The sequence below is a fragment of the Vanellus vanellus genome, assembly GCF_965231255.1.
Source record: "Vanellus vanellus genome assembly, contig: HAP1_SCAFFOLD_185, whole genome shotgun sequence".
NCBI classification, from domain to species: Eukaryota; Metazoa; Chordata; class Aves; order Charadriiformes; family Charadriidae; genus Vanellus; species Vanellus vanellus.
This window is the reverse complement of record NW_028126895.1, coordinates 1-14,613: the sequence shown is the minus strand read 5'-3', so window position 1 is coordinate 14,613 and position 14,613 is coordinate 1. Positions and strand designations below refer to the sequence as shown.

General features: G+C 52.0%; 1 protein-coding gene and 1 pseudogene across 2 annotated transcripts; both read right to left on the bottom strand.

The window, feature by feature from the left end:
- Positions 1 to 936, bottom strand: LOC309685663 (olfactory receptor 14A16-like; the record flags this gene model as incomplete). The annotated part of the gene is made up of 1 exon (XM_082501394.1): positions 1 to 936. The coding sequence occupies one exon, from the start codon at positions 934 to 936 to the stop codon at positions 1 to 3; it is 936 nt and encodes a 311-aa protein (XP_082357520.1).
- A 7,058-nt stretch (positions 937 to 7,994) lies between these two features.
- Positions 7,995 to 8,927, bottom strand: LOC309685662 (olfactory receptor 5AP2-like; annotated as a pseudogene). Its single transcript has one exon. The product of its transcript is annotated as an olfactory receptor 5AP2-like (transcript).
- Positions 8,928 to 14,613: the final 5,686 nt, after the last annotated feature.

Here is a 14,613-nt window from a genome sequence, read left to right as displayed (position 1 = left end):
TTATTGTCCGTGAAACAGCGTCCATTGGGCCTGTTTGTGTAGGGCATCCTTGAGCTCCTGGTTCCTCATGCTGTAGATGAAGGGGTTCACTGCTGGAGGCACCACCGAGTACAACACTGCCACCACCAGGTCCAGAGATGGGGAGGAGATGGAGGGGGGCTTCAGATGTGCAAACACTCCAGTGGTGATAAAGAGGGAGACCACGGCCAGGTGAGGGAGGCACGTGGAAAAGGCTTTGTGCCGTCCCTGCTCAGAGGGGATCCTCAGCACCGCCCTCAGGATCTGCACATAGGACAGCAGAATGAAAACAAAACACACAAATGCTAAACAGGCACTAACCACAATCAGCCCAACTTCCCTGAGGTATGAGTGTGAGCAGGAGAGCTTGAGGATGTGGGGGACTTCACAGAAGAACTGGTCCACGGCATTGCCCTGGCAGAGGGACAGTGAAAATGTATTGGCCGTGTGCAGGAAAGAATTGAGAAACCCACTGGCCCAGGCAGCTGCTGCCATGTGGACACAAGCTCTGCTGCCCAGGAGGGTCCCGTAGTGCAGGGGATGGCAGATGGCAACGTAGCGGTCATAGGCCATGATGGTGAGGAGAGAATACTCAGCTGAAGTAAAAATGAGAAAGAAAAAGAGCTGGACAGCACATCCTGCATAGGAGATGGCCCTGGTGTTCCAGAGGGAGTTGGCCATGGCTTTGGGGAGAGTGGTAGAGATGGAGCCCAGGTCAAGAACAGAGAGGTTGAGGAGGAAGAAGTACATGGGGGTGTGGAGGCGGTGGTCGCAGGTGATGGCGGTGATGATGAGGCCGTTTCCCAGGAGGGCAGCCAGGTAGATGCCCAGGAAGAGCCCGAAGGTCAAGAGCTGCAGCTCCCGTGTGTCTGCCAATGCCAGGAGGATGAATTGGGTGATGGAGCTGCTGTTGGACATTTGCTGCCTCTGGGCAGGGGGACCTGTCCAAGGAGGAAAAGGCAGTGACAAACTGGGAGAGACTTTTCTGAGGAAATCCCAATGCCATTCCTCACAGAAATCCCCCTCCCACAGCTGAATGAGAAATGATCCAGCTCATTCCCAACCCCACAAACTCAGTGACACTCTACCTTATCGGGTACAATACTGCCTTGACACCAACTTTCCATGAGGGCACCTCTGGGGCACGAGTCAGAGGCAGAGTCAGAGGCAGAAGAGAAGCTGACCCGCACCCCCTCCCCAACTCCTGAGATGCAGAGTTCAACAGAGGGGTGGGGAAACAAGGAGAAACACGTCTGTGCTCTGAAAAAAGGAAGCGAGGAGAGGGAGTCAGACAGGCGTGCAGTGAAGCCTTCTCCTCATTGACAGTGTCTTCAGACAGAGACACTGCAGGGCACTTGCTTTTATGTTGTGCATCACTTGTAGGACACACACACATCTCCTTGACTGCAGGTGCAGCTGCCGAGAAGGCATCTCAGGCTCTGGACCCACTGGCTGTGGGGCGGGTGTGAGAGGAGAGCAGAGGCTTCCTGCCGAGAAGTTGTCTGAAGGTCAGGGGGTGGCCGGAGGTGCCAGGATCCCCCCTGCCTGGGCACTTCTGGCAGCAGCTCCCTCTCTGTCCCTGCCTGTGTCTGGGCTGCCAGGAGCTGCCCCTGCCTGGAGCTGCTTCTCTGCCCCCGGGTCTCCTCCCTGCCAGTGCCCCAGAGCCCATCCCACCCGCTGTGTGCTCAGCTCTGCCCTGCAGACCCCTCCTGGCAGCACAGCGCTGCCCGGGGGCATCTCTGGCTGTGCGGGGGCTCAGGAGGGGTTCAGGGAAGTGCTATTGAGAACGGGGGTCTCTGTGCCTTCTTCGTAAAGGAGAAATCCATTCCCACCACCCACTGCCCACCCACCAGCTGAGAGGAGAAATCCCACAGCACAGACTTGTTCTCTTTCAGGGGAAAGGTGCCTCGATGTCCTTCTTCAAAAGGGCCCTCTGCAAATGTCCTTGGGGTGATGGGGATCTGGAGCAGCCCTGACCCACACAGGTCCATCTCAGCAACAGAAGGCATCTGCCTTGCTGGCAGTCACTCCTTCCACCCACTGCTTCTCCCCACAGAAGCTCCGTGGGAGCTCCCCGGGCAGGCGGAGAGCTGACCCTGGCAGAGTCCCTGCCCCGGCACACAGCCCCTGGGGTGCAGGGACCCTGATGGCAAGGACAGCCCTGCCCACCCCTGCCTGCACACCCCTACGCACACCTCCACAACCATCCCCGGCAGAAGGCAGCCCTCGGGCCCTGTCCCTCTCACTGGGCAGCAGGGAAGCCCTGCTCTGGAGCACATCCTCCTCCTCTACAGCACAGAAACTGAGAGAGTCCTCCTGACAGAGCCCAGCAGCTCTCAGATGGACCAGCTTGAGGAGATCTCTCCAGGAACTGGAGCTGCATTGCCCGGCACCCCAAGACTTACCACGCAGAAGCTGGTGAATATTTCTGCCCCAGTGAGCTCTCAGCACCACCCACTCCCAACTGCCTTTAAGCTCTCTCTGCCTCGCAGGTCTCCCCTCTCTGCCTGCAGGCAGTGCCCCCAGCCCTGCTCCTGGGCAGAGCTGTCTCTCTGCAGCGCTGCCCACTTGCCAGGAGCTCCCTCCGGCCCAGCAGCCTGGCCCAGCTCAGCAGCAGAGGACCAGCCCACAGTGCCACTCTCTCTGTCCCCTCTGGGCTCCTCCTTGGAGGTGTCCCTGGGGCTCCAGGGGAACCACCTGTGAAAAAGGCTGATGCAATCTCTGATGTTCCCTCCCTCAGCTGTGCAGAGACACTTACTTCCATCTGTGTCATTTCTCCCAGCTGAAGAAGAGCTGGGCACGAGTACCCCCTCTTCTTGTCCCATCAGTAGCACACACACTGTCTTGGACTCTTGGTACCAGGAGTCCTTATGGCAAGTCACCGCTTGCCTGGTGCCACAGCTGGGGGGGCTTCAGCCCAAACGTGCAGCAATGATCTCAGCCAGGGGCACAGACAGGACGAGCTGGAGCCGTTCCTGTGGTAGACAGAGCTGTGACATTGTGCAAGAGCTCAGTCCAGCTGGTCTTCAAGGACTCAAGCTTAGCTGCAGTCCAGATGGCAATTCAATCTAACCCTGAAAAGCAATTCAAGGGCACCAGAATGAGTGTTTACTCCTTCAGGAAGAGTTCAAGGAGAAACAAAGCCACTGTGTGGCCACTGCTGAGTTTCATAAGAACAGGTGCTGATAGATCTGAAATACTCCATGTCCTCTTCGCCTCAGTCTGCCCCAGCAAGGTCTCCCAGGCCTCGGGCTCAAGGATGGAACCTGCAGGAGAACCACCAGCAACGGCTGGGGTCAAGTCCTCGAGCAAACACAATCCTTACCAGTCTATGGACAGGAGAGGTGGAAACTGAGGGAGCTGAGAGGGCAGCCAGTGTCACAGTGGTCACTCTGCTTTGTCTTTGGAAGATCACGGAGACTGGTGGAATTGTCTGCTCACTGGCAGCGCCCAAAACGTGCATGCCCCAAAGAATTAGCAGGGGAGCTGAAGGCTGTGCCCCAGAGCATGTCCACTCAGGGACTTCTTCTGTGTGTTTGAAACAGAAGGTGACGGGATTTACCCAAAGCAGATCGCACCTGGCCATCCTCTTTGCTTTCTGTGCTGAAAGGACAGGATTGCTGGGCAGAGAGAGCGGTAACTTTTACTGGGAAGTCAGAAGGGCATTCAGCATCACCCCCACCTTGTTTCTAACTGAGGACAGTAGAATCTGCATGGGTAGATAAGCAAGTGGGTAAAAAAACAGCTGAACTGCTGGGCTTGGAGGCACGTGGTTCCTGCATGGTACTGTGCCTGGAGGTATCTCTCCAGTAGGGTTCTGCAGGGGTCGATATCGTAATATGCCCTGTTTGAAATGTTTATAATGACCTGGAGGACATAAGAGTGAAAACTGAGTAGGAGGGTGGTGTTGCACCGCAGCGGGACCCTCCCAGAGGATCTTTGATCTCCATGTTTGGAGGTTTTCAGGTTTCAGCTCCACAGTCACAGCTGACCAGAGTCTGAGGTTGGCGATTTCCCACCCTTTGGTGGGAGGCTGGACCAGAGACCCCAACAGACCCTTTCCCTACAGCCCTTCCCTGAGCCTGGATGTGAGGGTGGCTACAGCAGATGCTCATGGGACAATTCAGGGTGGAACTGTCCTGTGATCAGTGGGTCTCTACTTCAAACTTTAGTTCCAAGCAGGGCTAGTTCTGAGGTCAAGCAGGTTGCTCAAGAAACAGCAGCGTCCCTGTGCAGACTCTGCACACGAGAGCCACACATCAAAGACACCGTTACAGACACGGGGACAAGGCATTTGACCAGCTCGTTGAACCCAGAAATCGGTATGCCATGCCTCCTGAGATTCCCACAAGCACCTAAGATTTTGTCCAGGGAAGTGTGATTCCTTTTTCGGTGTCCTGCCTGTCTCCGGCCCCATGTGGTGCTTTAGGATGTGAAGAGAATCAAACCCAACCTTTGGACTAGATTAGTTTCATTTTCCATGCTGGAATGCGGGGCAGATGAAGGCAGCTCTGAGCTCTCTGCTGCACAGCTCGGACTTCTGAGAATGGAAACGCAGGTAATCTTCTGGTGTGATCACCGATTTGCCTGCCTTTGTGCCCTTTCACTAACCTGGGATCTGTCCGTCGGCCTGAGAAACTACTCCCCTATTCTACCTCCCTCTCTTCATAAAAGGAGGGAACAAAGATATGGAGCATGGATGACTTAAGGACACTATTGTAATCTTTACATTATAAGAGAGAGAAAAGATAGTACAACTAATTCCAAACTATCCTTCAGATGCATTCTGATTCTTCCTTCTTTCCAAAGCTCAGCCACCTTAGATCTTGAAAGGACTGCCTCAAATCTCTCCAACTAAAATCCCACAAGCCTTCTCTCAGAGAAGGTCTTTTAACCCAGGACAACTCTGTCCGTCACTTCTGCCCTATGCCCAAACTCAGTTTTGCAGTTGGGTGAAGTCAAGGTACTCCCTTGCAACATCTTCCCTACAAAAGTTGTCTTCTCTTCATGCTGATCCCACTTATATGGCCTCATGTTATGTACAGCTCCTCCTCTTGCAGAGCTCCACTGGGTGACCAGTTTTCCGTTTCTTTCATGCCCATTCACCTTCACAACCTTTTTGTATTTTATGCGTACCAAATATTATCTGAAGCAACACATTTATTGCCCCCAGCTTCACCCATTTCCAACTGCAGGCTGAGCTATTTCTCCTCTTTGAGCAGACATTGTGCAAAGCTGCTCCAGATATGGAAACTCACTTAAATGCAGCACATTAATTGGGGCTCAATCAAATATAAAAAACGTATCCTGAGCTAGTTTTTCAGAGACAGTTTCAAAGTGGCAAAGCAGATTCAAAGTTTCTGAAGGAACTGGGGGTTTTTAACCTGGAGAAAAGCAGGCTGAGGGGAGACCTTATTGCTCTCTACAACTACCTGAAAGGAGGTTGTAGAGAGGTGGGGCTTGGTCTCTTCTACCAAGTAGCAAGCGATATGACAAGAGGAATTGGGCTTGAGTTGCACTGGGGGAGATTTAGATTAGACGTTAGGAAAAACGTCTTGACTGAGAGGGTTATCAAGCATCGGACCAGGCTACCCGGGAAGGGGTTGAGTCACCATCCCTGGAGGTATTGAAAAGACATGTAGGGGTGGTGCTGAGGGACATGGTTTAGTGGTGGACTTGGTTAACAGTTGGAGTTGATGATCCTAAAGGTCCCTTCCAACCTAAACGATTCCATGATTTTATGATTCTACGATTCCATGATTCTATGATTCCATGATTCTATGATTCCATGATTCTATTCTACATAAATTCTGAGAACCAAGTTACAAGAAAGGGAAAAATAGGTGAAGCTGTATTTTCTAGACTCACTAATTCTCTGTCAGTAAAGAGAAGGTCCCACAGCCTGTGGCACGTTTTCATTAGTTGTCCCTATGGGAAGTTTTGTTTCTTGGGTCTCTTGGCTCGAGCCTGCTGCGTTCCTATTTCCAGCAAGGGCAAAAGTTCCTGTTCAGGTATCAAACTTTTGCCCATCCTGCCCGGAGAGCCAGGACAGTTGTGTCACACAACATTCAGTGTCAGAGTGAAGATGGAAAAGAAGTGTGAATTGAAATGATTTGTCCTCCAATGGAAACTCAAATCCTGAGCTGGCTGGACCACATTGGCTGCAGTTAGACATAAGTTACTTGAGACGAATGTGAGTTCAGACCTGGTTGGCAGAGTTTCTCACAGCCCTCACTGAGAAGAGCAGGGTGTTGCGAGAGGGGAGCGAGTATCTGTTCGCCAAATCCCCAGGTAGTGCCCAAACCATCTTTCCCTTGGCCTCTGGCATCTCATGCCTTGAGATGCAAGAAATGCTGGGCCTTCTGTCAGTAACCCTCACACAATCCTTCAGGCGGTTGTGTGAGTTCCCTATCAGTATCTAAAAAATTAAAACCCTCCCCCAAAACTAAACAAGCAAAAGCCCCACCAATCACAAAAAAACAATCCAAAGCCACCCACAAACATTAATCTGCCTAAATCTAAATGCAGCAGTTTGCATCTTGGACAGCTGCTCTGGGCAGTGCCAGTGAAATCAGTATTTGCAGCGTGAGCCGTGATACCCCATCCTCAAGAACAAATCCAAAGCAGTTCAGAGGAAGGGTGGTCTTTCAAAAGGCACTGTTTGTGTCCCCAGGTGGCATGGACACTGCTGATTCCCCACTCCAGAGCGGCAGAGGCTGGATACCCTTTGCAGGATGGGCTTCTTGCCAGGAAGCCACAGCTATGGGGGTGTCTCACCTGGTTCTTACTGTCCCTAAACTCAGCATCCATTTCCGTGTATTTCACTCTTTTCTATGTCTACTCTTTCTACATGTCGGAATGACAGAAAAGCAAACATTTCCTAAAAGTTTGTCATAATGTCCTTGCTATAGACAAGAAGCCCATCAACCCTGGAGGCAGCCAAGAACATTGCCATGAGCACCAAGAAGATCCAAGAAGCTCAAGGCCTCTTCTGAAGGGCAGCAAATTCTTGCAACTGTGATTTGAGCCTGGAAGTGGGAAGGAATTTTTGTCTGTGCTTGGAGGAGGAATAAGTGTGTTGTGGCAGTATGTCAGGGCCGAAGGCCCTTGCGCAAATCAGGGATGATGGAGACATTTCCATCTTGTGTGCGTGCCTCAGGGCAGGAAATGGGGCATGCCCGCTGCTGGGGGTGTGTGTACTCAGTCATGCCTCAGGAGCTGACCTTGTTCTCTTGTGCAAGAAAGAAGAAAACAGGAGGACTGAGTTTGCCATACCTCAGTCAGCCAGTGGGAAACAAAAAAGTAATGACATTGGGAGAGGAGGGTTGGAGAGGGGGAGGCAGATTAGGAGAAGGAAAGAAGGGGGAAAGTGATGATTGCTGTGTTAAAACATCGGGAAGCCAAGACCCAGCTTGTTTGCCTTTCTTCTGAAGATGGATCTTGGTTTTTCTTTTCGGGGGGGTGACCCTGTCAGACTAGCTTTCACAGTTGTCCTCTGCTAGGAAGCCCAGAGAACACGAGGGCTGGCATGCATCTACTGGAATTTAGACGTGTCCACTAGCGGGGCTTGATTCAGCTGCCCACTTCTCACTGCCAATAGGGAGGTGCCCTGAGGAGTCCCAGGCATGCAAGAATGGCAGCCCTCAGCTTGGCTGGGTAACGGAAGAGGAAACAGCATGTTTAGCGTAAGTTTTCTCCCACTCCTGGGCAGGTGTGGCATTTCACAGCTCCCACCTGAAGGATCGCAATCGTGTTTACTTTAAAGAAGGAAGCAAGCCAGGGAAGATTTGACACTCTTCAACACCAGACCTGTATTTCTTTAAGACACAAATTCCCCTCTCCCACTTCTCATTCCACAACCAGTCCACAGATTCTGCACTTCTAAAGATGGACCTGGGACACAAAATATGCACTTACGAATTGTCCATGCTTGGTCAAAGGAGACCCACAACCTGTGCCTTCCTGGTGGATCTCAACTAGTATGAGCTCTCGACGCAGGCCACAGTTTTTCTGAGTGCATTTCCTAGAGCCCCCTTGACCTCCCTGTTCCGCAGGCTGTAGAGGAGAGGATTGACCATGGGCGTGAGGATGGTGTAGAAAAAGGAGAGCACTTGATTGAGCTGCCTCAGTGAGGCTGTCCTGGGTATCATATAGACAACGACGAGGGTGCCATAGAAAACAGTGACCACCATGAGGTGAGAGGAGCAGGTGGAGAAGGCCTTCTGCCTCCCCATGGTGGTGGGGATCCTCAGGATCGCAGCTATGATGCAGATGTAGGATACCAAAGTGACTACAAACGGGACGACTACATCCAGAAAACAGATTATGAAAGTCACCAGTCTAAGCACGGTGGTGTCACTGCAGGCGAGCTCTAGCAACGGGGCAAACTCTCAGAAGAAGTGATCAATTGCATTGGGACCACAGAAGGGTAACTTGGAAAATTGTCCAGTGACTATGGTAGACATCAGTAATCCTGCTAGCCAGGACCCAGCCGCCAGCTGGAGACAGAGCTTCCAGTTCATGAGGCTTGCATAGAGTAGGGGTTGACATATGGCCAAGTACCGATCATAGGACATGGTGGCCAGCAGGTAGCACTCAGCACCTGCAAAACAGCCAAAGAAAAAGAACTGCGTCATGCAGCCTTGAGCAGAAATGGTTCTGTCCCTGGTTAGGAAGCTGGCCAGCAGCCTGGGCAGGATAGTGGAGGTATAGCAGATTTCTACACTGGATAAATTCCCCAGGAAGAAGTACATGGGAGTGTGAAGATGCCGATGTGCCACCACCAGCACAACAACGAGGATGTTGCCAAACATGGTCACCGTGTAGATCATGAGAGAGAGGATGAAGAGAGGCACCTGAAGCTTGGGGACGTTACTCAATCCCAGCAGGAGGAACACCACTGGTGAGGTCTGGTTGTCCTATTCCTCTTTCTCCATGAGGTGCTGTAGGACCTTCTTTTCCCCATGTGGCTGGAAGGGAACCTGGGGAAGGGCATGCGTTTCTGTGTTTTTTGTGAAAATGAACTGGGAAGAAGTCACTGCCAGAGACAACATGGAGGTTTTCCCCCATTTGACTGAATTCCGACTTGGTTTAGGGCACTATTCCTGGCAAAAGGGCAAGAAAAGGTTCTTTGAGAGGGCCAAACTGCTCTTCTTTGAAGAATCTCCTTTGATTAGAGAGGTGAGTTGCCGCATCGAGGTGCCTATTTCTGTGGAATGAAAGAGAATGTTCATTTGATCATATTAGATTGTGATGCGTGAAGTTATTGCCAGGAGTACCCAGCATAGGTTTTAGCCAAATTTCAAGCAACAGAAAGACGGGCCAGAGAGGAAAACTCCATCATGCAAAAAAGCCTTTAGGGGAACGCATCGTGCCATAGACAGCTTCTTTCCACTGAGGAAGAATGGACAGCGAAGAGGGCTAGAGGTCTCAACTCCCTGAAACATTTGCTTTCTGATGACGCAATTCTGTCCCTGGACAGTCCATCTCTTTCCACTGACCAAGAGTGGCCAGGACTTACTAGCTTGGTAGCTGAAGGCACTGCAAAGGGTCTGTTAGACAGGAGACTCACAAGCAGATATGAACTTGGGAGAGAAGGGTGGGAAAAACGGGATTCCAGAGAAGAGGTACCTGAGGTTCTAAGCCAAATGAGGAAAAGCGATGTTGCACAAGGAGGAGGCAAAAAGGACAGGGGTGACGATCATTTGCTGGACATCTCTTCCTCCTCACCTTACATTTCTGGGTGCATTTGGGCTGCCTCCCTGCAGCAGCGCAGCACCTGGACCTCAGCATTGCCACCTGAGTGCTCAGGGCTCCCTGTTCAGCACTGCAATGAAGACACAAGAGTGTCCTGGGGGTGAGTGGGGGCTGAGGCGGTGCAGGATCCTCATGAAGCACAGGTTTCCAGTAAATGCCTGATACACACCTGATTGCCTGCCCAGGGAACGCCTGTGGCTGAAAGAGAAAGCCCACACCACCTCTCTGGGCTTCCATAATACTCGGGTCAGACAAAACACTGTCCCTGATGATGCTCTGCCTCAAACTTCACACATTTGACAGAGAGTCGGAGATGGCCAAGGCAGGCACCTGGTGAGCCCAGAGAGTTCCTGGGACGGAGGAGCCCTTTGACTCAGTGATTCAGCGCACCTACACTGGGATGCATTGTTCCAGAAGGTGTTTCCATGGGGAGGGTACCCCAGAGTCGGTGCTCTCAGTAAATCACACCCCATGCGGACGGCTGAGAGACAGCTGTGAGAGAGCTGAGGCATTGAGGTGAAGCCCTAAGACACAAGCAAGATGGAGAAAGAGACAGAGAGAGAATAAGAGTTGAGACATTAAAGGACGTGTGTTGGCACGCTGGCCCCATACCCTCCTCTCCAACCTCTTCATGTCCACGGAGGTGTCCGAGTGCCCATCAGCTGATGCCCTGCAGCTCTGTCTCTGCACTGACAACCACGCTGCCTGTATCTGTTCAGTGGTGTCAAGGACCCAGGGAGGGTATCCAGAGGAAAGAGTGAGCTGGGATAAGAAGACGTGCAGGACAGGGCTGTACCAAGACACATGGTCCCACTTCCTAGTGGCCGCTGTGCAAAGAGCCACTGGCACATTAATGACACCCACCTCAGCAAACCCAGCACCTACCTGTAGTCCCCAGCAGGATGTCACAGCCCTTCCTCTGAGGGCAATGGAGCATGAAAGGCAAGGTCGGGGGCTATCTCCTGCCTCTTCCCCATTCCACCCTCCCCTTTCCAATTCTGCCTGCAGACCCTGACCCATGACTTAGTCACTGCTCTGTCCTTGCACTCACCTGTCACCATCTCCTTCTGAGAGTCTTCAGCAGCACCTGAATATCCCCTTCTCTGCAGTGCCTCCCGGGTTTATAGAAGAGGCTCCTGAAGGTTCCTGCTGCAGCTCAACTCTCTGTGTCACAGCAAGTGAGCCCTGTGCAAGTGAAGCCCTGGGGGGATGAAAGCCCTGAGCTGCCCTCCCTTGGACCTCTGTGCTCTTCGGAGGTGGGGAAACAAGCTGGGGAACGAGCCGTGATCTCTTCCAGCTCACGGAGCAGAACTATAATGAGATGCTCCTCACAGCTTCTCCTTCTAGACTCCATGAATGGTCGGTGGGGAAGAAGGAGTGATTTACTCCAAACTGAGGAGACTGGGAACGTGGGACAGGATAAGCCCCCCACAGGGGTGCCAGGCTTTGCCCATTAAGGAGAGGGGAAACCCAAACCTTCCCCAGAGGCCAAGACGCTTTATTTGCTGTTCAATATATTCATCGATGATCTGGATGAAGGGATAGAGTGTACCATCAGCAAGTTTGCTGATGACACTAAACCGGGAGGAGTGGCTGACACGCCAGAAGGCTGTGCTGCTTTACAGCGTGACCTGGACAGGCTGGAGAGTTGGGCAGGGAGGAACCTATTGAAATTCAACAGGGTAAATGTAGGGTACTGCATCTGGGGAGGAATAATCCCACACATCAGTACAGGTTGGGGGCTGACCTCCTGGAGAGCAGTTCTGTGGAAAGGGACCTGGGAGTCCTGGTGGACAACAGGATGCCCATGAGCCAGCAATGTGCCCTGGCGGCCAAGAGGGCCAATGGCATCCTGGGGTGCATCAAGAAGAGTGTGGCCAGCAGGTCGAGGGAGGTCATCCTCCCCCTCTACTCTGCCCTGGTGAGGCCGCATCCGGAGTACTGCGTCCAGTTCTGGGCTCCCCAGTTCAAGAAGGACAGGGAACTGCTGGAGACAGTCCAGCAAAGGGCTACGAAGATGATTAGGGGATTAGAACATCTTTCATATGAGGAAAGGCTGAGGAACTTGGGTTTCTTTAGTCTAGAGAAAAGAAGACTGAGGGGGGATCTTATTAATGCTTTCAAATACTTAAAATACTGAAACCAGGACAGGGAGGATGCCAGAGGGATGGGAGGAGTCTTTTTTCAGTGGTGCCCATTGATAGAACAAGGGGTAATGGGCACAAGCTTGAACATAGGAAGTTCCATCTTAACATGAGGAGGAACTTCTTCACTTTGAGGGTAGTGGAGCACTGGAACAGGCTGCCCAGAGAGGTTGTGGAGTCTCCCACTCTGGAGACATTCAAAACCCGCCTGGAAGCTGTCCTGTGCAACCTGTTTTAGGTGACCCTGCTCTGGCAGGGGAGGTTTGACTAGATGATCTCCAGAGTTCCCTTCCAACCCTGACTATTCCGTGATTCTGTGATTCTGTGCTGGGGGCTAAAGTGAGCTCAGCTGCTGATCTAGAGTGACAGTTAGGACTCCACCCTCCTAGAGAAATGGTGCACAGGGTTCTGCTTGGTTCCGGCTTTAGGTTAAGGGAGCTGACTTAGGTTAAGCTCTGCTGACTTGCTCCTCATGACAGGTGGACCCCTCAGGTCTCTCCTCTGAGTGCAAAGGGACGTAATTTAGGGTAGCAACTGCACAGAGCATTGTCTCCAGTGGAGTCAGACTTGGTGGTCAGGGCTGTGTCCCAGTAGGGTCTTGAAAACTTCAAAGAGTGGACATTCCATAGCCTGCGTGGACAACTTGTTCCAATGTCTGTCTGTCTGATGTTCTTCCTGTTCCAGGTCAGAATCTCCTGTTTCAGGTTATAGAATCATAGACTCCTAGGATGGTTAGAGTTGGAAGGGACCTTAAAAATCATCTTCTTCCAACCCCCTGTCATGGGCACCTTCCACCAGTCCAGGTTGCTCAAAGCCCCATCCAGCCTGGCCTTGAACACTTCAAGGGATGGAACAGCCACAGCTTCTCTGGGCAACCTGTGCCAGTGTCTCACCACCCTCAGAGTGAAGAATTTCTTTTCCCATATCCAATCTAAATCTCCCCTTTTCCAGTTTGAAGCCATTCCCCCTCGTCCTATCACTACATGCCCTTGTAAAAAGTCCCTCTCCAGCTTTCTTGTAGGTCCCCTTTAAGTACTGGAAGGCCACTGTAAGGTCTCCCTGGAGCCTTCTCTTCTGCAGACTGAAGAACCCCAACTCTCTCAGCCTCTCTTCATAAGAGAGGTCTCCATCCACCTGCATCATAAGAATGGAACCATGTAGTTACCAAGGCTAATGGTTTCTTCACAAGCAGAGTCCTTTTGTAACTGTAAGGTTGCAGCTGTTCCTGGTGGGGGTCTCTGCAGATCCATCTCTGATCACACATGAAGCCTTGCTCCAGATGTGCCCCAGCTGTTGGTGGCTTTCGATGTGTGTGAGGCCAGAGCGGGGGGACGAGGGGCCCATGAGCAGCCCTCCCTCGGCAGATCCCACCACCCTTCAGGCACACTAGCTGAAGGGGGGTTTAGCAGGTGGGTGGGACAAGACAATCTCCAGAGACCCCCTCCAAAACCCTACCGGTGTGATCCTGGGATTCTGTGAGTGATCTGGTTTGAGCCAGTGCACGTGAAGGAATTTTTTCCTGGATGATATTTACGTTCACTCTTGGCTCTAGTTAAGGTCTGACCCACGCTTTGACTCCAGGGGAGCTTTTCTGTCAAAAACAAGAGCATTTTTCCTTTCCCACTTGGGTTCTGATAGTGACTCCCAGACACCTTGGCCACCTTTTTCCTCCACAAGACAGCTTGCTTCCAGACACTGCTTCCCTGACTGAAGGGAGCTAAGGGTCCTCACTGGTGCCTACCTGAGGCTGGTGGCAGCTGAAGAAGTGTGTCCTGATCAACCTGTGCAGGTACAGTCTGGAGAGTCAGGCCCGGCAAGGACTCAGAGCCCATTTTGCCAATTTGTACCATGCTGTTCCTCCAGGAGTTCCTCAGCTCTTGCAACGTTGAGGTCTATGGTCAGCAGGGCCCTGTGAGCCTTGTGCAGAGGGCAGGAGAGAGCCAGTCAGCCTTCTCCAGCCCATGAGTCTCTCTAGGAGAAGACCCAGGTCTGCCTTAGGCACTGGTTCTGTCCAGCTCCTGGACCCTGGTCTTCATGGTCTCCTCATTGCCTGCACCCGGGCATTGGAGTCCAGGATGTTTGCAGCCCTGCTCCAGTTGCTGGAAGACAGACCTCGTATCCTCCTCACCGGTGATTCCAGCTTGAAGTTCACTGCCATTCACACATGCCCACTAAGAACAGAGGATGCGCCCGCACAGAAGGTAGTTGGAAATCGGCTCCAATGAGAACACGGGACACAGGCTACTGCAGGGCTCCATCAGAGAAGCCTGCTGACTAGAAACCTGTTTCCACTCACACGGTCCCTTTTCCCCCCTTTGCTCTGTTTTCCTATTTTGTTGCCAAACCACTTTCCTGCTGGTTCTGTTTTCCTTTACACTCAAAAGGAGTTTTCCAGGGCTACACACAACAGGGACTTATCCAAGAGTGCCGATTTCAGTATATATATAGCAACACACGGATTATGGTGCTGTAGGCATCCTAGTCAAGGGAAGGCTTAAAGGGAAATTGCAAGGAGACTTTTGCAATGGCTGCGTGGGTCTGTAGAAGAGATGCTTCTGAAATGATCATAGAATCATGGAGTGATTGAGGTTGGAAAAAGCCTTTAAGATCATCGAGTCCAACTGTTAACCTAACACTGCCAAGTCCAGCAGTTAATTTTGAAGGTGACTCATTTTGGCTCATTTTGGAGCTGGTT